The 26,441-nt window shown below is 38.1% G+C and overlaps 1 protein-coding gene across 11 annotated transcripts in view; it reads left to right on the forward strand.

The window, feature by feature from the left end:
* Positions 1-26,441, forward strand: part of NCKAP5 (NCK associated protein 5) — a 1,052,051-nt gene that overhangs the window by 471,216 nt on the left and 554,394 nt on the right. For 10 of the 11 annotated variants that reach the window (XR_003793798.1, XM_029224397.1, XM_029224398.1 and 7 more), the window contains one exon: positions 15,871-15,934. The exons of the other annotated variant lie outside the window; for it this stretch is intronic. Coding sequence is in view for 8 of the 10 variants with exons in the window: in XM_029224397.1 (XP_029080230.1) it covers positions 15,871-15,934 (64 nt within the window). In the remaining 2 variants the exon portion in view is untranslated. The remainder of the gene's footprint in view (positions 1-15,870; positions 15,935-26,441) is intronic. 11 annotated transcript variants of the gene reach the window in all.

Genomic DNA, 26,441 nt, shown 5'->3' on the forward strand with positions numbered 1-26,441 from the left:
GTAGAGGAGATGATTTCACAGAAGCCACTCAAAACTTGAGTGAATGTCTTTTTAGGGCTTGGCAAAGTGGCTAGAATCAAAGCAAGGAAGTAAACCCCTAAGTAATTTACACATTCTGTTTGTTTTCATGTAAACTATATTAATCTCCAGTACATTTCTTTTGGAGAAGCAAATTTAGAAATCATTAAAATGATGAATGCTAGAAATAACTTTCGCTTTTATTTGCTACCAAGACAGTCAAAAGCAGCTATAGCTACCTTTGGTGTATTTTATTTTCTGAAGATTGACCCTGTTTATTGCCTGTTGCAGTTTTTTGTTGGATATGATAGTCATTCTAATCACTACTATTTCAGAGAAAATAGCTGGTGAGTTACTTATCTGGTAAGTAACTGCCAAGCAAAGCTCTTTGATGTAATAAATGACTTGATTTCTGTTTTATATCTTAATTTAGTTAAGCCCTGATACTGACTCTATCCTATCAGCTTACTTCAGGTAGGAGCATAGTTAAATGGGGCTCTGTTACTGTAGCTTTCTTAGTAAGCTCTTTTTGGCTTTTGTGAATGGGTCAGATTAAAACCCGGTAAGATGCTCAGTAACCTGCAGTGAATGAATTTGTTAATTGGGTACTTAACACGTTTTTTTAGTCTGTCCAGATGTATTCCTGTCACCAAGTGTTTTCCTTTGAAGCACTATTAGCCCTAGAAAGAGCACAGTATCCATGATTCCCATGGATAATGACTCTGGCCTATCGGGTTTTGCTCAACAGACTGTAATTTTTCTCGACAAGGTAGTCAGCCTCTTTGAGTCTCCATTTCCTCCTCTCAGAAACGAGGGTGGTGCTGTCAAAGATCTCTTTGGGCCACCACTTTAGTGGCCTGTGATTTCTAAGATGCTTAGAGGGAGCCTCATGGTAACTTCCTCTCGGGCATAAGAGGTCCCGGTATCTGCTTATCACAACCTCTGGATGCCTCAGCGGCATCCCCTGAAAGCAAGTTGTGTGGAACATTAATTGTGAAACAAGAGCTTTTCCACACAATGTTGTACATAGCAAACTAAAGCCAGTCAAAACTCATGGAACAAAGAAACTTGTCAAAGTTATCTAATCGTTCACCCTGAGAAACAAAGAAATAGCAGCTGCTATGATCTCACTCAAATTGTGTTCCATGGACAGGAAAACTGGTGCTCAACTGTATTTCCAAAAAGATAGTGGAGGGCCATGGAGGAGAAATCTTCATGGCCAAAGTAACTGACTAGATTTTGCAGCAGGAAAACTGTCTGGAAACTTTGGGTCACTAATATGAACGCCCTGAATTGTCAATAAATGGATAAGATTACTGGAAGCAATGAAGAGAAGGAGAAGTTTGCAAAAAGCCCAAAGGGCAACCAGTATAACAATAAGGACTGAGCTGAAAGAATCTGAGAGTCAGAAAAGCACTGGATTTGATTAGTACTGGCAACGTTTCCTCCAGTAATCTTTTCTCTCGTGTTCTTTTCATGTGAGTATCTGGCTCACTAATACCTATCTCCCACCATTGATAGATGAATATAATTAAAAGAATGAACACGTGCATAGAGCTTATCATGTGCCAGCCACTGTTTCTACGTGCTTTATAAACATAACTCGTTAATTCCTGCAAGAACCCTAGCAGCAGGTAGGACATTGAGGCACAGAGAGAGTACGAGAGAAGAGAGGCAGTATGTCATGTGACAAGCAGCCCCCAAATTATAGTGAGTTAAAAGTACAGTGATATATTTCTTACTCCATCAGAAGTCAGTGGTGGGTCTGCTGCCTGACTCCAAGGCATCCTCACTCCAGCACCCAGGTCAGCCTCTTTCTCAAACATTGCTGATCATAACGAGAAAGGTATTGTGGCAGATTTTGTCCTGGCCCTTCAAGTTTCTGCCCAAAGTTACACATGTGCCTTTCACTCACATTTCATTGGTCAAAGCAAGTCTCATGCCAAGCCTGATGTCAGTGGGGTGGGGAAGTCAAATCCTCCCACAGAAAGGGGCAATTTGTATTTGTAAATGATAGCACATTCGATCACAGAGAGGGTAAGTAACTTCCCGTAGGTCAATAAGCTGGTCAGCGGATGAGCTGGGATTCTGAACTCATGCGGTCTGATTCCAGAGTCTGTTCCATTAACCACACCTCTGTTCTGCTTCTTCAGTTGCTTGAGTCTCAAAGGGAATGAAAATGGATTTTGAGAGCTTCTTATGAAATTCACACAGATCTTTTAGTGTCCATATTACTGAACAACAACGCACCATTAAAAAGTGTAACTTCAGCTAGAATTACATGGATAGCACAGCGTTAAGATGAGAATGGGGCTTTGGGACCAAGAGTGCCTGCCCCCAAATCCTGACATCATCAATCACTACCCGCAAGACCTGTGGGCAGATACATAATCTCTCTGTGCCTTGTTTTCCTTATCTGTAAAATGGCGATAATAATAGTGCCCACCTTATGGTTAGGCTGAAGATGAAATGAGTTAATAACTAACTGTAATACGCTTGGAATGTAGTCACAGTGTGAGTGTTAATTATTGCTATTATTACTCTCATTATCCTCTTTCTTAAATGTAATCAAAATTTGTTCAAAAACGACTGTTTACTTCTTCAACCACCTTCTGCCTTGAAGGTGGTGGGTGCCTGCCATCCTTCAGAAAATGGCTTTTTTAAACTTTTGAACCACTCAGTCACTACTTGACTTTCCCCTCTCTTGTTTTAAGATACAAAAGATGCCTTCATTTAAAAAAATTTTCCTCTCTCTCACTGTGATGATAAAACAGGCAATTTAAATGCTTAGGTTTAATTACCTATAAACTGAACGTTTACAGTAACCTGTTTTGACAGAATTAATTTCGTTGCCTGGTTGTTGTGCTATTATTATTATTCTTCAAGAACATCTGCTGTTGTTTGCATTTGAGTTGTTTTCCTGTTTTCTAAAACGCTTTTACTTCTGTTGAGAGTATCCTGTGTGGTCGTATATCTGAGAATTGTTTTCCTTCCCATTAGGGTCTTACCCGGTGTCACATCCATTAAATTATTTCACAGACTGGTTTCCATTCCTTTCTCATCTCTTGGACATGAGGTTCTGTTTTCTCATCAGTGTCTTCTGTTTCCCTCTAAAGTTTCCCATTGTTGGCTTTTAAAAAGTGTTTCTAGGGCTTGATAATGGCTCATTGGGAGAGACCTGAGTTATGGGGAGCCTGGTCATGGATTCTATCATTCTGTCTCTAGACAGACCAGTTCCAGGGCCACAGGTGACCCCTCTAACTCCTTGTTACCTACTCCACAGTGACCAGTGCTCATCCCTGTAACAAGGGCAGCAGTCAGAGAGTGAGTTAAGTGTATTTACAAAGCGGAAGGTGGCAGCCAGAGTAAGTCTATTTGCAAACCACCCCCAGTCTGGAAGACCAACTAAGTCAATAGTCTTATAACAGAGCAGGAAGACAGCCCTTTATCTTATACTAGACATCACAGTAGCCTTAGTAAAAAGGAGATGAAGATGAAAGTACTAAAAATATCTTTGCGGCTAAGTTAATGTGTACTTGTAGAGGTTTAGATATGAAGTGTGCCACTTGAGTCATTCATATAGACTTCTTGACCTTCCTTGAGAAGTGGCATGTAAAAGGAGTGAGTTTCTTAGATGAAAAACAACAAGAACAAGTTTGCAGTAAATATTTTATAGTTCTACAGTCATAAATTCCTTCTGACTTTTTGCCTTCTGATTTACTGTGGCTCTAGCTTGTCTGAAATGTGACTGCCATTTCCTCTATAAAGACTTCCTTGAGTCTCTTGGTCAGAAGTGTTTAAATACTCCTTCTACTGAAACTATATGACGCTTGCTGGGGGCACCCATTATATTTTACCAAGCTACGTGTATATTTGTATGTAGAGAGAGGGATTATGTCCAAACACATGTAATTGATAGATTTTATATTAAAATATAAGTACATCTGAATGTATTCCTTTGCTAGGGTTGCCCTAACAAAGTACCACAAACTGGGTGGCTTAAATAACAGAAATGTATTGTCTCATAGTACTGGAGGCTAGGGGTCTAATACGAAGGTGTTGGCAGGGTTGCTTCCTTCTAAGGGCTGTGAGGAGTATCTGCTCCATGCCCTTTGCCTAACTTCTGGTTTGCTGGCAATCTTTGGCATTGCTTGATTTATAGAAGAAGCTTCCCAATCTCTTCCTTCATCTTCCCATGTAATTCTCTCTGTTTGTACCTATCTTCAAATTTACCCCCTTTTTTAAGGGCTTCAGTCATAGTGGATATTAGGGCTCATTCTAATGACTGCATTTTAACTTGATTACCATAAAGACACTGACTCCAGTGAGGTCGTGTTCTGGGACTTCAGCATGTAAAGTCATTCACATTTTTAGGGGGACACAGTTCAACTCATAACACTGGATATAGACACATGGTCTGTTTTCTAAGACATGATGCTTCTTGACTACAGGGATTAAGCCTTAACTTGTCCTTGTGTCTTCCCCAGAGCCTAGCAAAGCGCCTCTGACGTAGTAGGCAGCGTGGTACTTGTGGGATGAATTTATGGCATTGCTAATCCACCCTAAAAGCAGCCATTTTGTTGAGCAGAATTTACCTTGTATGTGTGGCTCATTCCACAAATGAAGAAGGAGGATTTAGGGGATAAATTATTCTGTGTTGCAGCCTTACCAGGGTCTTCATTAGCTCCTTCAACTTCTTCCTTTAGGATCTCATGAGCCTTGTTTTTCTCAGCCTAGAGAGATGGCTTGAATCTCCTCGCAGATACTATCTTGGGACCTTCATGAAAATAGAGACAGAATGAGATTTCAGGGCCATTGATAATTGAAAGCCATGGAAACCAAATTAATTATAACATGAAGGCTGTTGTCTCACACACCCACAGGTATGCATTGCTCCTTAGGAGATGGTTAGCTTGTGTTTTCTTTTCCCTAAGAATTCTCTTTCCGTATTAAATGACATATCGCCCATTACTTTTGAATGTTACCAAAATTGATGGAAGAAAATCAAACACTATTAATGAAATTCTTTTGTTTTTCAGTTTTTTCTTATTTGCCAGACGTAAAACAAACCTAGATGTGTCTTTTTAGTGGAATTTTGATGTTAAAAGGAGAATCCTGGGTATAGAACATGAGAACATAGGAAATTCATGTCTCTTAGAAAAACATGGAAACATAAGGATTCCTCATTCAAGAATCTAGGCTTTTCAGAAGTGAAAATTAAGTTTAAAAAATTAGGTAGTTCTTCAATGATTCTTAGAAATGTATATCTCAAGGAAATTCTTTTTGAACTGGCTTTACACTCAAGGAAGAAGTTACCGCAAGAATTAAGACTCACATTTCCTATATTGAAGTTGGGGGAATTTTGTTGCAGTGTGTATTTTAGAAACACATTAGGTAGGAGACTTTTGGGATTTCCTTCTGCCCCAGACAAAAAAAAAGAGAAGAAAACGGGGTCCTTTTAACTCAGTATTGTGTTCAATAGTTACTAGACCCTGTGTTTATAAAAAATGTTGTGATTAAAGCACGTATTATTCTAATGAAAGCTAATAGTGCTAAGGAGAAATAGAGGGGAGAATCCCCAGAAAGACAAGTTTATTTCTTCATTGGTTTATTTATTTGCTAACAAGAGTACGTGGTACATCTGAAGTGTGCAGAACGCTACAAGTGCGTTGGTAGGAGTAGGTTTTATTGGCACATTTTGTTAAGCTCTGGTGGGGCATGGGACTAACCTCTGATACTCGATACAGATAAAGGCAGCCTGTGATCTTGCCTCAAGTCCATCAGGCTGTCTTTGCCCTGAATCATGATCTTTCATTCAATGAGGATGTGGTTTGTGCCTCGGACATACAAAGAGCATGAAGTCCTAGCCGTCTGAGCCTTATAGCCCAGTAGGGCTGAGAAACAGGAAAGCAATTAGGATACAGTGCGTGACACAAGTGGCTGTATGGATGAATCAGTGAACCACTAAATGAAAATGTGGATGTCATTTGAGACACCATTTTTGAGAGTGGAAGAACATTCATTATAGAACAGTTGTTTTTAAATTTTTATTTTATATTGGAGTATAGTTGATTAACAGTGTTGGGTTAGTCTCAGTTGTACAGCAAACTGATTCAGTTATACATATACATGTATCCTTTTTCAAGTTCTAGCACACTTACATGGCATCATATTTAGAGAACTTTTAGAAAATTCTCCAGAAATTTAGGAAATTGGAGAACAATTTTAGAAATCTTCAGAAAGCTCCATGAGGAGCAGCAGCATGTGGACAGAAGACCTTCAGAAGGGCAGGCAACTGACATTTGCGTGTGTGTTTGTTTTTACTAATGATCTCTGTATTCCAATATACTGTGTTCTCTCAAAAAGTTTCTGTTTTTGTTCATTCGTTTGTTTGCTTGCTTGCTTGGTGGGAAGGGAATCGGTTAGTCAGCACAGTGCACTGTTATTACACTTCCTCTCTCTCCCACAGTCAGTGTGTGTGCATGCCGCCCTGAGTCCTGCTGCCTTAGTTTTTGCTGACCCAAATCGTTTAATGTCACCAATTGAGAACCACTCTCAACTTCCTGACTTTTATGCATTGTGGATGTGAATTGATTCCTCTAAAGTATGGAATAAGAGGGTGATTTTGGGTATTTATAAGTGTTGGGGCCAACGCTGACATTATGCATTGGAAAAAGTTGCATGCAAGTTTCTTTCATCTGGGTTGTAGCTCCCACACTTTCTCTAAATCTGTTCTTGCCCTGAATATCTGAGTGGATGAGTAATTAAATGATCTGCTTTGGAAAGGCTAATTAATTTAACCATTACTCAGGGACTGTTGCCCCCGATCTCCCCATCTGCCCACTCCACAGGCACACCTGGCACTCGGCATTGTCCTGCCTCTGTGGCCGGCGCCTCCCCAGGATGCCTGTGTAGGCGGAGAATGGTTCTAGGCCTCCAGGGGGAGCAGACCTGCTCTCTTCACACACACACCAGGTCGCCACCATGCTCTTATTCTTGGGGCCCACTCAGAAATGGGGAAGGCTGATGGTTTATTGAAACTTTTCTCTAAGATTTTAGAGTGTGACTCTCTGCCCCAAGGTGTAAATGAGGGTAATCATTTATCTCGTTTCCTCTTGGGCATTTGGTGAGATCTTGGTAGGGAAAAAATATGGGGAGGGGGTGGTGTTAATTGAAACAGAACGTGCGCCTGAGCATAGGTTTATATGAGGAATTTCATTCATATTTTTCTTCTACTCCGCTGGAAATGTAGGTTCATAGGACTTGGAATTCAGTGTGTCCTTGAAAAGTTAGATCAGTGGTTTTCCCATTGATTGCTATGGAAAGGGTCAAGGATGTTTCATCCTTGGACACCCCCATTATTTCTTGCATTATTGTGTTACCGACCAGGGTTCTTGCCTCCTTAGTTAATAGAAATTGATCGGAGGCCAGACAAGAAATGCAGGCAAGGCTTTATTGGGGCCCCTGCTGCAGCAGGGGGGGAGCGAGAAGAAGCAACAGGTTCCCTTGCTCACTCGCTCCCTGAGGCGGGCCGAGCTGGATCCTCATATGGGGTGAGGGTAGGGGTGTGCCCAGGGGTCGGGCTGGAGGGGGGCCTTAGGTGGTCTGCCCACCCCTTTGGCGGTGCTGTGTGCAGCATGCCCAGTACCCTGCTTTTGCTCCCTGCTCTTCAGAAGTGGCAGTTGGGTTTTTTGGTCTCTTTGTATCTTGTTGTCCATAATTTGCCCTATCTGCACATGCACACATTTTTAGTCCCTTATAGTTTCTTTGTATTTTTTTGCTGGACAAGACGTTTGTCCAGGTGCCAGCATTGTAGCAAAGGGTCCCAGGTCCCAGGTCCCAGCCTGTTTCAATTGATTCCTTCTCTGGCAGTAGAGGCGGTGGTTAATAGGTGATGATAAATACAGAGGCACAAGTTCTAGCAAATGAAATTTTAACTAAATAAGTATTCATCACTATTTTGCAGATTTGGAAAAACATGCATGGTTGTATTTAAATTTAACAGCTAAAGCACAGTGGGCATGTTTCCCAGCCTACCTGAGCCTCAGTTTCCCCGTGGAAGATAGGTGTCACCGTACATCAGCAGCGCTCAGACTGTGGACCGGGGGCTCCAGGGGCCCTATGACTTTTTCAAGAATTCAGATGTCAGAGCTGTTTTTCTAAGAGTACTAAGATGTTATTTGTCTTTTTCACTCTCATGGGCATACAGTGGTTTGCCAGAGGCTTTTCAACATGTTAACATTGCAATATCCTGAGTACAGAAGTGGATATGTGAATCCAGATGTCGATTTTGTTAGCCAGACATTAAAGACATTAGCAAAACTATAAAACACTGCCATTCTTGTTACTAATTTTTGTTTTGGAATCTATAGTTGTATTTCACAATTATATGTTGTTTACCTGTAATGGAATTTTTATTGTTATTTCAAATAAATTAATATATATAGTATTTGTATTTTACTATATATAAATATATGTAAATTCATATATATTTAGAGTCTTGGTTTTCATTTTGAATACCATAAACATTGATAGATATAGCCCACATAAACAAAAGCTCTTTGGAGTCCTCAAAGATTTTTTTTCAGAGTGTAAGAAGATTCTGAAAAAGTTTGAGAAGCATTGCTGTGTGTCCTGGAAATGATAATAATACCTACCTCATGGGATTGTTGGAGGTTTAAATATTTCATGTATCTAGAACCGTGCTTGACATACTAACTGTTCAATAAATATTAACCATTACTCTTATCTTTTAAAATTGCGATATGATGTATCGGAATGGAAAAGGCTGAAGAAGTCGGTCGAGTGTCTCTGAAAAGTGACCTGGATAAAACCATGACCCAAAGGGGCAGAACTTGGAACTGAACTGAAGTCCAGTACCATCACCTGCCAAACTTAGGGAATTTAGGGAATAGTGGAATCAAGACCTATAATAGGGATTCTCTATAATTAAAAGACTTGTGGAAACAGACCTGTTTTTCTATATGACTTGTTGCTAAAAAGCATGAAATTTGAAAAATAACTCTTTAGAAACAGGGGAATGCACCTTCCCATTTCAAGGCAGTTTACTTTCTATTTTTTGATAAAATCATTACCTAACATTTATTTTAAAAGCTAGCTTTGAATACAACTTTGAATACCCAGCACTCACGTTATGCTTAGTGCATCTTATGACACAGGTGTGCCTAGGTATGCTTTCTGTCTGTTAGACCCTGAGCTCTCTGAATTTAGAACCATCTTATTTATCTTTATTTCCCAGTGCCTAAACTCATTAAACTCAACTTTAAGTGTTTGCTGAATGAATTAGAATCTCCACCGTCATTGGATTACTCTATATAATCAGCAGGATATTCCAAATAAAGTAAAATAGAGATAGATGCATACATTATATAATACATAAAAATAACTGAGTTTTAAATACTTTAGAATATAGGAGCTTAACCTAACGACCAAAACTAACATGAAGGTCCAGTTTGGGGGGATATTAGAAGATTCTTTAATAGCCCAATCTCTTTCCCACAGTAAAGGAAATTGACTTTGGGTTTGTAAGATGCCCCATAATGTTTTTTTTTTCTTTTTAAACACATGTGTGAGCCTGCTTAGTTGTTCTGCTTTATTTTTCTAGAAGAGTCAAGTAGAAATTGTACAGATTAGCTGGCAGAGTATTTACTGTACTGACAGCTTCCTGGAGGTGCATTTCGATCGGCACCCTTCAAATGCATTGTGTGTATAGAGCAGTTTGGGGTGATGAGAGTCACAATGAGTAGAAGTAATTCTCCACACTCACACTGAGTGCCAGTGCAGCCCTTCCTCCAGGGCAGCCTCACGGGGGTACCATCTGCCTGGTGGAGAGCAGGGCTGCACAGTGGCGTCATCCTTACCCATTCAGGATGGGTGCAGGGCTTCCTTGAAAATGGCAACAGAACACTGATTTGTCTCCAGACAGGCCTGCCTTCCCCACTCCTACAACAGATGGCTGCTCGGTGCCCTGAAGTCGGACGTCTCCACACATCACAAACTGAATACGGTCCCCCTTCGAAAGCTGCTTACCCCTCGGGGAACGTTTTTCTAAACATCCAAACCTTTCCAGGTCTTTTCTGCCTTTTACAAATGCCAGCATCCTGTTGGTATCATTGTAGGCAGTCTTTCCATGGGCTTAACTTGTAGATGTATCTGTAGTTTTCTGAAGATCCGTGGTTCACATAAATAACTTTGTTGTTGTTTATTATGATCTTTAGTTGAGATTTGTCGGCGGCTGCACTGAAGGATTTAGAAACCTGGGACTAATTCGCCATTTGTGCATAAAATTGAATAAAAATGTAGCTCTGTTTCATCCTTCTTGGAGGGAAAGATTCTCTTTGCATTTAGCTGAAAGAGAAGTAAGTGTTGTCATCACTTTTGTTTTATTGTGTGTTTGTTCTTTATATCCTTCTTTTATCCCTGTTCTGTAAGTAAGGGTCCACAGCTCTTGATAAAATATCTCTGGGCATTTGTTTTGCAATCATAAAGTCATACCCCCTTCATAATGAGCTACTGGCTTTGCTACAAACACAAAACAAAACAGAGACGTATTGCAAAAGCACAGTTGTCAGTTTTTAGCAGATGAGCGAAGACCTTCAAATAGGAACACAAGTATTTAGGAGTGTGTTTAATTTGCCTTGGGTAGCATGCAAGGCAAGGATTCCTTATTTTTTACACAAAGCTGTTTTTAACAACCCCGAATTTGCATAAAAAAGATGATGGTCCCAGTTGGTTTCACACGTATATTGGGACCATGGGGGTTTGAAGATACGGTTTGCCAAGGGACTACTAAACCCAAGAGCAGATGAGATTACTGTAAAAAAAAAAAAAAAAAAGACCCATTTATTTTTAATACTTTAAGTTCATAATCTGAGCCCAGAAATATTAACATCTAGAAATCCTAAGAATTTGATCGTAGATAATTTCACCCATTCAACTCCATTACTTCCTTAATTTTAATAAAGAATGACAATTCTTCTTTCATACACAAAAAAATACTATTCCTACTAAGAAAAACTCCTGCTGACATAAACTGCACACACATGGCATACCAAAAACTTGAAAGATTTGGGAGATACAAAGTATTGAACCTCAAGAAAGAACCTTTTTGGTGTGTTTTAGCCTTGAAACCCTCTTTTCAAAGGAAATATGATTCAGAGGCCTACTACATAAAATAGCTCCTAGTACCTAAAATTGTGGTGCCCCTCCTGTAGTGGAACTTAACTGGCACTGGTCTTGCCCACCCACCCTGTAGAAAACCCTGGGCTGTTATTCGGAACCCTTAGAAGTCTTTGCTCCATGACATTATATATGTTGCATTTCCTGAATAAATGATTTAGAACAATTACAGAGCATGGACCCAAAGAGGCATTTGTATTTGTTGGTCATGCAAATTGTCCTTCACCACCAGGCTGCTTTGAATGAGAGTAGATCCTGAAAAGTAGACTAAAGCGATTTTCCAATTTGTAAATTAGGATGACCAGAGAGCAGGGTTGGGGTTGGGGATTATCCTTCCTGTGACCCAGACTACTCTGAGATTCTCCACGTTTGTGTCACACATTTCCACGTGGCTGTTTGAAGTCGGGCACATCTCTGCTCACGTAGCGGTAGGTCAAAGTAAAGTTGACGTTTCTAGTTTTACATATTTTACTCTCTGTTGCACCAGATCAAGTGGCTAATGTGCTACCACTTCCGAGATGTTGGTTTGCTATGTTGGTTCATTCATACTTTATTGAAGGCCAAAAAATAAAATGTGTGGGCAGACTACAAAATTTTATGATTTATTAATATTTTCCTTCTTAAAAACCATGTGATGGCTAAAACCATTGGAGTTTTCTTTCCAATTGAACTGAATAAGATTTGACAAGCACCTATACCATGTGATATTTCCTAATAGTGTGATAAAGGAAATCTGCTTTAAGGATAAAATAGTGATGTTCCTAACCTTTACACTGTATTAGAATTTGTTTTATTATTCAGTAGGATGAGAGTGATAAGATAGACTCTTGTTCTGTTTCTAGAAATGTCTTTTTTGTGCTAAACTGCTCTTCTAAAAAATTAGTAGGCTATTGGTATATATATTAAACCTTTCTCTGAAGATTCAGCAATCAGAAATGATGATTCCAGGAAATTTTCCAGAACGCCTTCCATTTCTAGTTCTGTATCTGTCTTCGGGGCGAAATTCTCAAAGTGTGGGCCTGGGATGCTGGGTGCTTCCAAGACGCTTTTAAGAGATCCACAACGTCAAAACTATTTTCATAAGCTAGTATTTGCGTTTTCTTCCTTACATTCTTTCGTTGGTGTGTAGTGGAGTTCTCTAGAAGCTGTATGACGTGCTCTCACAACAAGTTGAATGCGGAAGCAGATATGAGAATCCAGCTATCTTCTGTAGAGCCAGATGTTAAAGATATATTTGCAAAATTTTAAAGCAGTGTCACTCTTCTTATGAAATTTATTCTTGTTTTGGAATATAATATTTTTCATAAAAATGTTTTACTTATGTTACCATGGATTTATTAATTTTTAATGAATTTATAGGTAACTATTTTTTAAAACTACCTGTTTTCATTTATATACGGTAAATATCTATGAACGTAACCTACTTGAACAGAAAGTCTTTTGGTCAGCATCAGTAGCTATAACCCACGTAAACAAGCTCTTTTGGGTCCTCGGTAACTTTTCAGAATGCAGAGGGGTCCTGTGGCCCAAATATATGAGAACCGCTGTACTTTTATCCCCTCATTCAGTGTCCTTATATAGGAATTTACTTTGTTGACGCTTACTCAGATATTTACCTGGTAGTCCATGGAAGCTGTGCTTATCATAATTTTAAAATGTGTGTAAAAAGCTTTTGTGGCCAACTGGAACCAGAAGGTGCCCTGTGGGAATCATCGTGTATGCGTGTGTGTGTGTTGTGTACTCATAAATGCAAATTGGTAGTTATTAGAAATTCTATCATGCTGGGCAAATTGGTATTAGATTCTGTGTCTGATTCCTCACTCAGCAAATCGCAAACATTTATTTTGTTTCCACTAAATGGCCCTTAGTAGGTGTTATAGAGATGGACTAAATGTGATCTCAGCATTCAGGGCAGCAGCTGGTACAGTGCTATACCACAGCTACACCACACTACACCGACTACACCACAACTGACCACGTGCAAAAATGCATCAGTCAGCAATTTTGGCTGCCACCCTTGTGGTCAAGGAGGAACTTATTTAGAGGAAAAGAGATACTAAATAAACAGTCAAGGAAAATATAAGACAATGTGCATTAGAGTTTAGACTAGAAGTTAAATGTCTCCGTATTCAGTATACAGAGAAAACAATGAGTTCAGGTGTTGTTATATTAACTTAATTATCATCCTTAGTACCAGAGCAGCTTCTGGGTTCTCTTTATTTAGTTTCATGGAGTTATACATCCCAGTGAGAAATAATTTATAGATTATTTTGGTAAAAATTTTGACAGTGTAAAAGTAAACCTTTCAATCCATGAATGTGGTGAGTGTGTGTTTTTATGTGTATGTATAAAATCTCCTTTAATTGTTCTAAGCAGTGTTTTGTGGTTCCTATGTAGCAGTTTAAGTCTCTTATTACATTTATTCCCTAAGTATTTTATATTATTACAGATTCTTTAAACTTAATTTTCCAGTTGTGTGATGCTAATACATAAAAACATAATTGATTTTTGTATATTGACTTGTATCCTGTGACTTTGCTAAATTGTTAGCTGTATTGTTGTTTTGTAAATTCCTTAGGATTTTCTGGTTAGAAAATTATGTCATCTGTGAATATAAACGATTTTACCTCTTCCTTTTTGTTATCTGTGTCTTTAATTTCTTTTTCTCACCTTATCAAACTAGGTAGGAGTTAATGCCGTCTTTGAACTTTCATGAATGAGATCATAAAATATATACTCTTCTGCATTTGCTTATTTCACTCAATGGTATTGTTGTGATGAGGTCTTGATTATTCCTTCTCAGTAGTTTATGGTATTTCAGTGTATAACTATGTTCAGGTTTATCCATTCTATTGTTAATGGGTGTGTGCATTTTCAGTTTAAGGTTATTACAAGTAGTCCTCCTATAAACATTCTAGTACGTGCCTTTTAGTGAACATATATATGAGTTTCTGTTGAGTTTATACCTCAGAGTGGACTTACTGAGTCATAGAATATAAAGTGTGTTCTTCTCTATTTTTTTGTCCTCATGAGTATTTGCCACGTGTTTAATTTTCATATTAAGCCAGAAGTGTGTCGCATTCTTCTCTTCCCTCTGCCTTTTCATCTGCTTATCGGGACTTGGGTCAGAGAACACGTGTAGGCTCTCTGCCTTGTTTACCTCTAAAAGAGGCACGTGACCCCATCTCTCTCTGGCTTCTTCCTGCTTACCTTTTTGCCCCTCTCATAGGGTATAAGCACAGGTCCTGCTCTAGGCTCCCAAAACTTGTATACGCCAAAAAGTCTCCTGACTCTAGTTTTCCTCCTTCTAGTCTGTCTTTAGGTGTTTATTCAGAGAGAGAACTGTTCCTACTAAAAAGCTACTCCACTGTAACCAAACTAAAATATTGGGTTGGCCAAAAAGTTCGTTCAGGTTTTGTGTTAACATCTTACTGAAAAACCCAAATGAACTTTTTGGCCAACCCAATACATGCCTTCTTGATAGTCTTGGGCATTTCAAAGACACAAGCAGTTAGAAGGGGAGAAATCCTCTCCCTCCTCTGGGATTCAGGTTGCTTCCTCTCTGTTTGCGTGTAGCTGAATCCTGTGTAGAGGGAGGGCTGAGGGATGCAATAGCTTCACACCTCGATAGCAGTAGAGGATTTCAGAGAAAATTCTTGCTTGAACTAAGATTTGAGAATTACTGGAAGAGTTCACTTATCCCTACTTCGTCTCTCAGCTGTTTTAAGAATAATTGAAAAGCTGGCCAAAATGAAGATATCTGTCACTTTACAAAGTAGTCTTAAAATTTTGGTTAATATTAGATTTTTTTGTAAGAGAAATCAGAATTGCAATTATAGAGGACACAAAATGAACCCTGTTGTGAACTAAAGAATACTTAAATAATTTGACTTTCAATTCCATATTTTCATATTTCCTAGACCCTGAAAAATGACATGCAGAATTTTTATTTAGGTTTTGAACTAAGGAGAACCTAAAGTTTGATTGTAATATTACTACTTACCAGTTGGAGGCTCCAAGACTGAATCAGGAAGAAATAGAAAATATGAACAGTCCATATGTTATTTAGCCTCTCTTAGCCTCAGTTTCCACATCTTTGAAATGGGGATAATAAAACCTATTATAGGGCTGTTTTCAGGCTCATGTGAGATCAGGTAAAATGCTCAGCCCCATGCCTGTTATGTAGCAAGCCTGCAAAGGATTTTCTATTTTTATTTCGAGAACGGTACAGAGTTACATTTTGTTTGCTTTATTAAATTCAGTTATCAGCACAGGGCAACAAAATAAATAAGAATAACGGAAATATTTATGAGCGAACTTGATACAGAAAGAACAACTGAAATATTTTAGCCATGGAAAATTTATTTACAAATGATATATGTTAATGAACTTAAAGGGAAGCTTTGAGTTGGCATTGAGCATTCGTTTGGCTATTATAAAATCCAAGGCAAAAGATCTCTTTCATGACACACAGTGAAAACAATGCACTCATGACCAATCACTTCAAATATTTATAGAAAGTTTAGTGGAGGAAGTGAGCTAAACCAAGGAAGGGATTCCTCTGGAGACCTCAGAAGAATGTGTTGAAGCCAGGCCGGTGTACCTCTGCGTTGAGAAGGATGGTCAACTAATCATGTGCTTTTGCTTCTCCAGGGAGAAGTTGGCCGTGGCCCGACTGCAGAGAGAAGTTGCCCAAAGAAGAAGTGAGGGGGCCATGGTAAGTCCCAGCTGGTCTGTCCTGATTCCCAACCTCCCTTCCGAAGTCTCTGGCTTGAAAGGCATTTTTGTCTCGTTAAGGATTTCAAAGGAAAATATTTGCTTGTAGCAAACTGAGTGCTGTATTGGTAAATAATATGTTTATAGTGCAGTTTAAACAGATCTGCCATTTGCTGAGAGAGAGGGAAATATTAATTGGGAAAAAGAACTCTTTGAGCTTTAAGGAGGATGTTCAGATGTTCAAAGGGTTGTACGGCTTTATTTATCCTGAAGGTCTACTGGATGCCCAGGCTTCCAGCTGTGAGCACAATGTCCGTAAAGGAGCGCTCTCAGATTTTTCAGACAAGGACAGTGCAACTTAATTCAAGCCTCTCAGTTCTTCGAACCTGAAAAATAAACAGCCTAAAAGAACACTCAGCTGTTTGCTAACGTAATTGTCTTTTAGCGTCTTCCTTCTCTCCAAGCTGTTTGCTAACGTAATTGTCTTTTAGCGTCTTCCTTCTCTCCAAGGTGTTTGCTAATGTAATTGTCTTTTAGCGTCTTCCTTCTCTCCACTCTTTGTGGTGTAATCTCCCTGTCCATTTCAGCGTGTGCCATTTAGGAAACTGATGTTTCCTTGTGTTTTGAATTGTACTAAAAATCAACATGGTTGTTCTGGCCCGTAGCAACTTCATTTTGTAGACTTTCTTTGCCAAAGTATCTGCCTGTGTGCCCCTCTAGTATCAGAGATGGCTGTCGGGGGACCTGGGGAATGGACTTGTGTGGGTTAACTGCTGCTGCTATCTCTGAGAACAAAATATGACATCAGATTTTTTCCAAACGTATAGCAAAACAATGGCACACGTGCAACTTTTCAGCTAATGCTTTTTTGAAAAGAGAAGCCACACATTTTCAGACCCTGAAAGCTGCTTCCATTTGATTTCATGAGAGTTAATTGACAATTCATCTGCTGAAAAGTGTAAGAAATTTGTAAAATAGGCTGGCCTTGAACTTCTCTCAAGAGGGAAGGCAGAGGGCTGGAACAAGAGGTTGACTGTTGAGTGGATTCTGGAAGGTTCCGTGGCCCTTGAGCTTGCTAAAATACTTGGTGATCATGTTGTTTGCTCTGCTAGTGATCTTAAGGCAAAGAGAATCTTGACTGTTCCAAGAATACGATGAAGCTGCTCGCAAGCATCTTTGAGCAATGACATGGGAATAAGTTGAAGAAAATGAAGGTTTAGTTAAACGGTGAACTGAAAATGTTCAATCTGGACTTTTACTGCATTGCAAAATGTTGCTGAGCTAGGCCATTCTGTAATGTTTCCATCTTTGTTCAGGCTAGCTAGCTCCTGTTCAGCACTTCATCAGCTATGTTCAAAGTGAAGGTGAAGAAGTGACAGCTTTTCTAGGTCTGTTTCTTCATCCTTAAAATGCGGAAGTTGGGATTGTATGATTTGCAGTCCTGCGAATGAGCGTTTGTTCATGTAAAGTTTTGATAATGGGAAGATTTTTCTGGTAATAACTAAATGTTATTTAAGTTCATAAGAACAGGCCCCTAAAGAATGTATCTTTCTGATTCTGACATTGAATGAGCCTGAGTTGAAATCATCTCAGACAGATAACTGTCGAGTTTTTCATAAAACGAAACCCCCTTTTAAAACGTTATAGAAGTTATTGTTCAGTGTAGAAAATACCCAGAAAACACAGGCAAACAAAAAGTGACTCTGGTTGCTCAAAAACCAACTTTGGAAAAGTTACCAGTGTTTTGTTACTCATCTTCAAATAATGTTAATGAAAAATCACATTTATGTATTGACCGATTTAACCAATAAGTTATGGAGCACCTAACCCTAACCCTACCCAGCACTATTCTAGGCATTGGGGAAGCATCAGTGGAAAAAACAGGCAAACATCTGAGAGCTTACATTCTACTCGTTAGGGAGACAGATGTTTGATGGAATTACCGTCAGATGGTGGAGGCAGCTATGAGAAAATAAGATCAAGGTAGGGGAAAGTGGGATGCTAGGGGATCAGTATGAGTGTTCTCGGTAGTAAATCACTGAAGAGTTAGTATTAGAGGGACGTTGAGGAGGAGAGGGAATGAACCATGATGGTAGTTCCAGCGGGGGGTTAGCGTTCCTGGCGGGGAGGTGAGCAAGTTCAAAGGCCTGCATTGCCTGAGGAACAGCATGGAGAAACAGGATGGCTGGAGGGCATGAGGGAGAGGCTGAACAGTAGAAGATAATTCAGAGAAGTGACTGGGGCAGAGGAGTATGTCATCAAGGTCCCCAGAGATCTCTGGCTCATGCTCTGAGTGACAGGATCCACTGGAAGGCTTTTAGTGAGTGCCCTGATGCCATCCGATTTACTACTGTTCATACGACTGTTTCCCCCAATTCCGTAATTGATCACATCTCAATTCTTTAGAGACACCTAAGCCCTGATTTTTATTCATGTCCTTTATTTTGCTTTTTTCTCCCTCTTTCTTGGTATTTTTTCCCCCTCTTTCCTTACCTAGTCATCCCCCATTCCGAATTTTCAACTTAATTATATGCTTCAGCTTTTCTGCTCCTAGGATTCATTTATTTCTGAAGGCCTGATTCTTTCAGTATCTGACAGCTCCTAAAATCAGGGAGTTCTGTTAAGCCTCTAAATTTAATTCTTGCTGTTATGAGCCCAGAACTTTTGTCACGTTTTTAGCAGAAATGGAAAGCAGTTCATCGCAACCAGATCACCTTATGCTTTTAAAGAATAATATTCACAGTATGCTATGTTTTATCCACATGAAAGGAAAAATGGTATGTATGGAAAACGTTATACAAGTATTTTCAAAATGCTGTATAATTGAAGCAGATAATTATTTTAACAACCATCAGTGAACCTGTTATAATCGAAGTCTTTAATGCAAAACATGGCCTTTTAAAAATTTGACTATGCAATAAATCTTTCTACTTACAAGTTTTTAAGGTAGTACCCAAGGCATCATTTTTGAGAGATTTCTTCTTTTAACACACTGTTTATTTTGGAACAATTTTAGACTTCCATGAAGTCTCACACCTGCATACTCTTTAACCAGTTTTCTAGTGTTAATACTGACGTAACTATGGTGTAATTAAAGAAACTGAGAAATTAACATTGGCACATAACCATTAACTAAGTTCCAGATTATTTTGGAATTTCACCAGTTTTTGCAATAATGTCCCCTTTCTGATTTAGGATTCAGTTCAGGGTACTGCACTGCATGTAGAAAGATTTCTTTTTGCTGGCTGATTGACACATGTGGAAATAAGAAAGAATATGGATTTGGGAATGAGGCAAGTCTGGATTCAAAGTCCGGCTCCATCAGTAGTTAGCTATATGACCTTGGACACATTCCTTTATGGGTTTTTAACGACTCTGTCTGTGCTTTTGTTCTGTTAACTCAGGTCTTTATTTGGGAAAGCTATCTTTGAGTATATTATATGTTTCCTATTTGTTTCTTTGTTCTTCCACGAAATAACTATTGCCATTGTTTTCATACTTACCTTTCAGTATTTTTCACAAACTGCTATAAGATCATGTTTCTCTTTATTCTGGGAGATTGTATTTCAGCTTGTGTTTTCTCTCACTGGCTCAATTTACTGCAAGATCTTTTCTGTCCATAAGACTTTGATGTCATCTTAAACTTTGTTATATGTAAAAAAGGCCCCTTTTACCCCAAGAGTATATTCATTCCCAGTATCTTCTAGAATGCATATAGTTTTTATTTTTCTATATGTAAACCTTTGCATATTCTAGGTGGAATTACATTGGTGTGAGGTAGGGATCAAAATGAGTGTTTGCCCAAATTAACTGTTCAATAAATGATGTTGGGAAATTAACTAGTATCTAACCTTTACTGTCACATTTACCATCTTCCAAATTCAGTCCCTATCAATACGCCTCAATTACTGGATGGCTTATTCTTTTCTACTAACCTTATTTAGTCTATTCTTACGATAGCCTAAATTGTTTTAATTACTAGAAATTTGTCTATTTAATGTTTTATAGGCTGAATTCTTTCTGATTATTCTTTTTTATCCAAACTTAAAAAGATAATTTTATTTATTGAATAGCAATCAGGGTTCATGAGTTAAAAATATGTATTTGGATTTTTAAAAAAAGTATTTTTATATGTATTTATGACACAGGAGTACCTCAGAGACTGTTTCAAAATGACATGAAAAATGGCTTAATATGTTTATTTTTTTTACATTTATATTAAATTTTTTTTAAAGAATGTCACTTCTACCGCTGTGAGTTTGTCTTTGTTTTTTATCAGTATCTCAAGAACACTAATATTCTACCAAACATAATTTTTTATTTATTTATTTTTTAATTTACTTTTGCTGTGTTGGGTCTTCGTTTCTGTGCGAGGGCTTTCTCTAGTTGTGGCAAGTGGGGGCCGCTCTTCATCGCGGTGCGCGGGCCTCTCACTGTTGTGGCCTCTCTCGTTGCGGAGCACAGGCTCCAGATGCGCAGGCTCAGTAATTGTGGCTCACGGGCCCAGCCGCTCCACGGCATGTGGGATCCTCCCAGACCAGGGCTCGAACCCGTGTCCCCTGCATTGGCAGGCAGATTCTCAACCGCTGCGCCACCAGGGAAGCCCAACATAATTTTTTAAATGTTTGGTTTAGTTATGCAAAGTTAGCAACACTGTATGGTTCCTTTTCATCCCATTCTGTCTGGGGAAAAGAAAAATATCCATTTTTGATTACTCATCTCAAGACACTAAGGAAGCATAGTATCCCCATTTAACCTGTTGGAGGATTCCCTGTTTTCCTACAGCTGGATATTCAGACACTGGCTGGGTGTTACCATCCTGTACCATCAGCTAAATTCAAAACCATATCCTCTTGTCTTTTTGCACAAGAACATCCAAGGGGTAACTGTCAAAGATTAGAATATTTGACAGTTGTATCAGGAATTTGAGAAAAAGCAGAGAAGAGTTGGAGGAAGTAGGGAGATCAGAATCCTTGGACACTCTGTGACTTCCTTGCTGGAGGATGGGGCAAACTTAGGTCAGCAGAATCCCTCGCCAGATCTTATTCATTCAGTGCCACAGTATGAACAGCCAGCGGTGGTGATAACTGGAGTTAGCTGGATTCACTGATACAAAAACACATTAAAGAAACTTCATGCCTGTGGACCCACAGTTTCTAGTGGGTCTCTGTTTAACTGCAGGGTTCTCTTCTTCAAGTATCTGCATAGTGTTTGAGAGCTTTAGTCCTAGTCTTATTTTTAACTTGTTGGTCCCCTACCCTGTGCAGCATGTGAGTTTATTTTCCCTCTTAGTCATTTGTAGAAAGCAAAAGTCACAGTGTTAAATAACTGTTATTTAAACAAGAAGAGATAATTTCTTTTAACTTAAGAGACGCCTGTAGAAATAGGAACATTGCAAACAACCCAGGTGATATTGCCTTGGTGAGTTTTCAGGATTTTGCCCAGTGTGCCCTTCCTCTTGGCATTGCTGCACAGCTGTATTGTCTGGCTTCTGGTAGACAAGAGGGCAGCCGAGAAGGGAGATTCAGAGTTTGGAAACCCAGAAGTAAGGGGGCCTGAAGCTGTAGTACCTAAACATGTCAATTCCTACTGCTAGATTTCCTGGGGACAGGTGTTTAGTTTTGTTTCACAGCAGCGCAGTGGGTGATACAACTGATTTTCTAACTGCTAGTAGTCAAAGGAGGAGGGTTAGGATTACAGGGTGAACTAACCTGTAACCTATTTTTGTGTTTCTTTTTTTTTTGAGAAAAAATTGACATATATCATTATATTAATTTGAGGTATACAACATAATGGTTCAATATATGTATACAGGTTTCCCCTGCTATCTGAAAAGAGAGCATTCCTATGAAACCTTTGGTAAGCTGAGATGATGTAAAGCGAGACACAATTACCTTTTTTTGTAATAGTAAACATATGCTTTGGATTTCTTTTGGTTAGTGGAAAAAAGTACAGATGTAGGTCTTTCATAAAAGTGAAGTCGTGCAAAGCACACTTTTAGAACGTGGGGGCTACCTGTATTTTGGGAAATGATCACCACAGTAGGTCTAGCTAATATCCTTCGCCACACACTTACAAACTGTTTTTCTTGTGATGAGAAATTTTAAGATCTACTACCCTCTTAGCAACTTTCAAATATAAAATACAGTATTATTAACTATAGTCACCATGCAATATATTACATCCTCAGGACTTACTTTATAGCTGGAAATTTGTACCGTTTGACCCCCTTTACCCACTTTGCCCACCCCTCCCCTCTCCCTGCCTCTGTCTTTGTATCTATGAGTTTGTCTTTTTTTTTTTTTAAGATTCCACATCTAAGTGACATCACGTGGTATTTGTCTTTCTCAGTCTCACTTATTTCACTTAGCATAATGCCCTCCAAGTCCATCCATTGTTGCAAATGACAGCATTTCCTTCTTTTTAATGGCTGAGTAATATTGCATTGTATATACTATATACTAGATTTCCTTTATCCATTCATCCATCAATGGACACTTAGATTATTTCCATGTCTTACCTATTGTAAATAATGTGGAAACAAACATGGAGGTACATATATCTTTTCAAGGTAGTGATTTTATTTCCTTTGGATAAATACCCAGAAGTGGAATTGCTGGATCATATGGTAGTTCCGTTTTTAATTTTTTAAGAAACCTCCATATCGTTTTCCATAGAGTCTTTACCAATTTACATTCCCATCGATAGTACACAAGGGTTACCTTTTCTCCACATCCTAGCCAACACTTACTTCTTGTCTTTTTGTGAATAGTCATTCCAACAGGTATGAGATGATATCATATTGTGATTTTGATTTGCACTTACTGAGTGATTAGTTATATTAAGTACCTTTTCATGTACCCGTTGCCCATCTATATGTCTTCTTTGGGAAAAGGTCTACGGATGTCCCTTGGAGATATTGTAGGTCTGGTTCCAGACCATTGCAAAAAAGCAAATATCACAATAAAGTGAGTCACATGAATTGTTTGGTTTCCCAGTGCGTATAAAAGTTATGTTTACACTGCACTGTAGTCTGTTAAGTGTGCAATAGCATTATGTATTTTTAAAAATACATACCTTAATTTAAAAAGTACATTACTGCTAAAATATGTTAACCATAATCTGACAACACAGGATTACCACAGACCTTCAATTTGTAAAAAACACAAATATGAAACACAGTAAAGTAAGCACAAAAAAACAAGCTATGCCTGTATTCAGATTTTCTGCCTATTTCTGAATTGAATTGTTTGTTTGTTTTGCTGCTGACTTATACGAGTTCTTTACATATTTTGCATGTTAACTCCTTAACATATATATGATTACAAATATTTTCCCCCATTTAGTAGGTTACCTTTTAATTTTGTTGATGGTTTCCTTTGCTGTGCAGAAGCTGTTTAGTTTGATGTAGTCCCCTTTATTTATTTTTCTTTTTGTTGCCTTTGCTTTTGGTGTCAAATCCAAAATATCATCACCAAGATTGATCTCAAGCAGCTTACTGCCTGTGTTTTCTTCTGTGAGTTTTATGGTTTCAGGTCTTATGTTCAAGTCTTTAATCCATTTTGAGTTAATTTTTGTGTATAGTGTAAGATAGTGGTCCAATTTCATTCTTTTGCTTGTGACTGTCCAGTTTTCCCAACACCATTTATTAAAGAGACTGTTTTTTCCTCATTGTATATTCTTGCCTCCTTTGTCATAGATTAAGTGACCATATATGTGTGGCTATATTTCTAAGCTCTCTATTCTGTTCCATTGATCTATGTGTCTATTTTTATGCCAACACCATACTTTTTTGATTACTATAGTTTTGTAATACGGTTTGAAATCAGGAAGCATGATGTGTCCAGCTTTGTTCTTCTTTCTCAAGATTGCTTTGGCTATTCACATTTTTTTTGTGGTTTCATACATATTTTAGGATTGCTTGTTCTATTTCTATGAAAAATACCATTGGGATTTTGATGGAAATTGCATTGAATGTGTAGATTGCTTTGGGTAGTATGTATATTTTAACAGTATTAACTCTTCCAAGCCATGAGCACAGAATGTCTTTCCATTTATTTGTTTTTTCTTCAATTTCTGTCATCATTGTCTTAGAGTTACATTTGGTTAAACTCGTTCTTAGGTATTTTATTATTTTTGATGTAATTGGATTGTTTTCTTAATTTCTCTTTCTGATCATTTGTTATTAGTGTATGTAAATCAACCGATTTTGGGAAAACTTGGTTATAGTCTCATGGGAAGCTTGGACGTGTCTCCTTGTATTAACATATTAATGTTAGCAGCAGTCATGGCAGTTGAGTTTAAAGTATCATCCAAAGAAGAGAAGCATCTTGGACAACACACCATTCACAGTGCTTATCATTAGCTGAAATATAGCCATAATACATCTCTGGAAATAGAACCAGGGGTGTTTTTCTCTTGTTCACAACAGCCAGCTTCATAAGTTAAAAAGCCAAGTAGACATGTCTTTCTAAGAGTTTAGAACGGTAGATGCCAAACTTTAGGACATGTTTCTGTATATGTGCTAAACTTTGGAAATAGGCCCTGCGTATTATTTTGTTCATTTATCTGTTCAGCTTATCCAAGAGAGAATAAAATGAAGTCATTGCTTTCATAAAATTTATACTATAAAATACTTATTGCACAAATACATCAGTGTCATACTTTTCATGATCTCTGTTCACAGTAATACCAGAAATCAATAATAATCCCTCAAAACAGAATAACTTTGACATTTTTAATAAAATATTTTGTTATTCGCTTAAAATTTTTTTTGAAGTACAGTTGATTTACAATATTATGTTATTTTTAGGTGTACAGCAAAGTGATTCTGATATATATATATTTTTTTTATTCACTTTTAAGCAAATAAATTATAAGAGAAATTAAAAATATTTAAGCTGAATGAAAATGAAAACACTCCATTTACACAAACTTAGGCAGTGTAATTAAATCAAAACGTATGGTGAGATATACACCTTTAAATGTATGTAATAGGAAAAGAAAATATTATAAATTAATCAGTCATTTGACTCAAGCAGCAATAAAGAATAATAAACATAAAGAGAGAAAAGAAATAATGAAATAAAAACCAGAAACCAATGAAGTACAAAATGAAAAACTAGTGCAGTTTTCAGCAACATTAATTTATCCACATACGCATAAAAATTATAAGACAATTAGACTTGTGACCACTAACTGGGTATTTGACCTGAAGAATTATTGTCAATATATAGATATAAACTTGATATTATGGTCGTGTGTTTCAAAAGAGTTCTTACTGTTTAGAGATATGCAGAGAAATATTTGCCAGTGAAATACTGTGATGTCTGGGTTTACTTCAAATAATACTGAAAGGGGAGAATAGCTGGATGTGTAGGTGAATCAAAATTGGCGATATTTGATAATTGTTGAAGTTGACTGTTTATTATACATTTTTCTACTTTTACAAGTGTTTAAAATGTTTCATAATAAAAAGTTTCTTAACCCCCTCCTCCCCTGGAAAGCTGCCAGGCTCTGATGATTTTACAGAGGAGTTCAACCAAACCTGTAGTGAAGGAGATAGTATTTTATACAAATTGGTGCTGAAAGAAGATGAAAGAAGTATCCCCAACTCACTGTTTAAAAAATAAAAGCTAAACTTTTCATTGGAGAAAAGTTATACATTTACCAAACAATTGCACAGACAGTAGAGAGATTTCCTGTATGCCTCATACCCAGTTTCCCAATTATTAACGTCTTATTGTTGTATGGTGCATTTGTCACAACTAAGGAACCAATATCAATACATTATTATTAACTAAAGTCCATTCATTGTTCCCATTCCCATCGTTTCACCTCATGTCCTTGCTCTGTGTCAGGATCCTATCCAGGATAACCATTACATTTTCTCATCTTGTCTCCTTACGCTCTTCTTGGTTGTGGCAGATTCTGAGACTTCCCTTGTTTTTGCTGACCTTGACCATTTTGAGGAGTCCTGGTTAGCTATTTTGGGACATTTGTCTCAGTGAGATTTGTCTGCTGTTTTTCTCATGATTAGACTGGGATAGATTTGGGGGAGGGAGGCCACAAGTTAAAGTGCCGTTTTTATCACATCGTATCAAGGTTGCGTATTATCACTATAACTCATCATTATTTAGGTGAACCTTGACCACGTGGCTGAGGTAGTATTTGTCAGGTTTCCACTGTGAAGTGTCTCTCCCACCACCCCCTTCCATACCGTCCTCTTTGGAAGGAAGTCGCTCTGCATGGCCCACGCTTAAGGAGTGTGCAGTCGTGCTCTTCCTCCTGAGCGTGCAGTATCTATGTAAATTATTTTGAATTCTTCCACATGGGAGATTTGTTTGTTCTTTCCTGTTTATTTATTCAATCATTTATATTACTATGAATGCATTGATATTTACTTTTATACTTCGGGTTATAAACCAACATAAACCACGTAATTTTGTTGCTCTATTTGTTCAGCTTTGGCCATTAGGAGCCCTTATAGTTGGCAGTCTTGTCCCTCT

This window comes from Monodon monoceros, unplaced genomic scaffold (genome assembly GCF_005190385.1).
Source record: "Monodon monoceros isolate NGI ecotype Baffin Bay Population unplaced genomic scaffold, NGI_Narwhal_1 Super_Scaffold_16, whole genome shotgun sequence".
Classification (NCBI taxonomy): Eukaryota; Metazoa; Chordata; class Mammalia; order Artiodactyla; family Monodontidae; genus Monodon; species Monodon monoceros.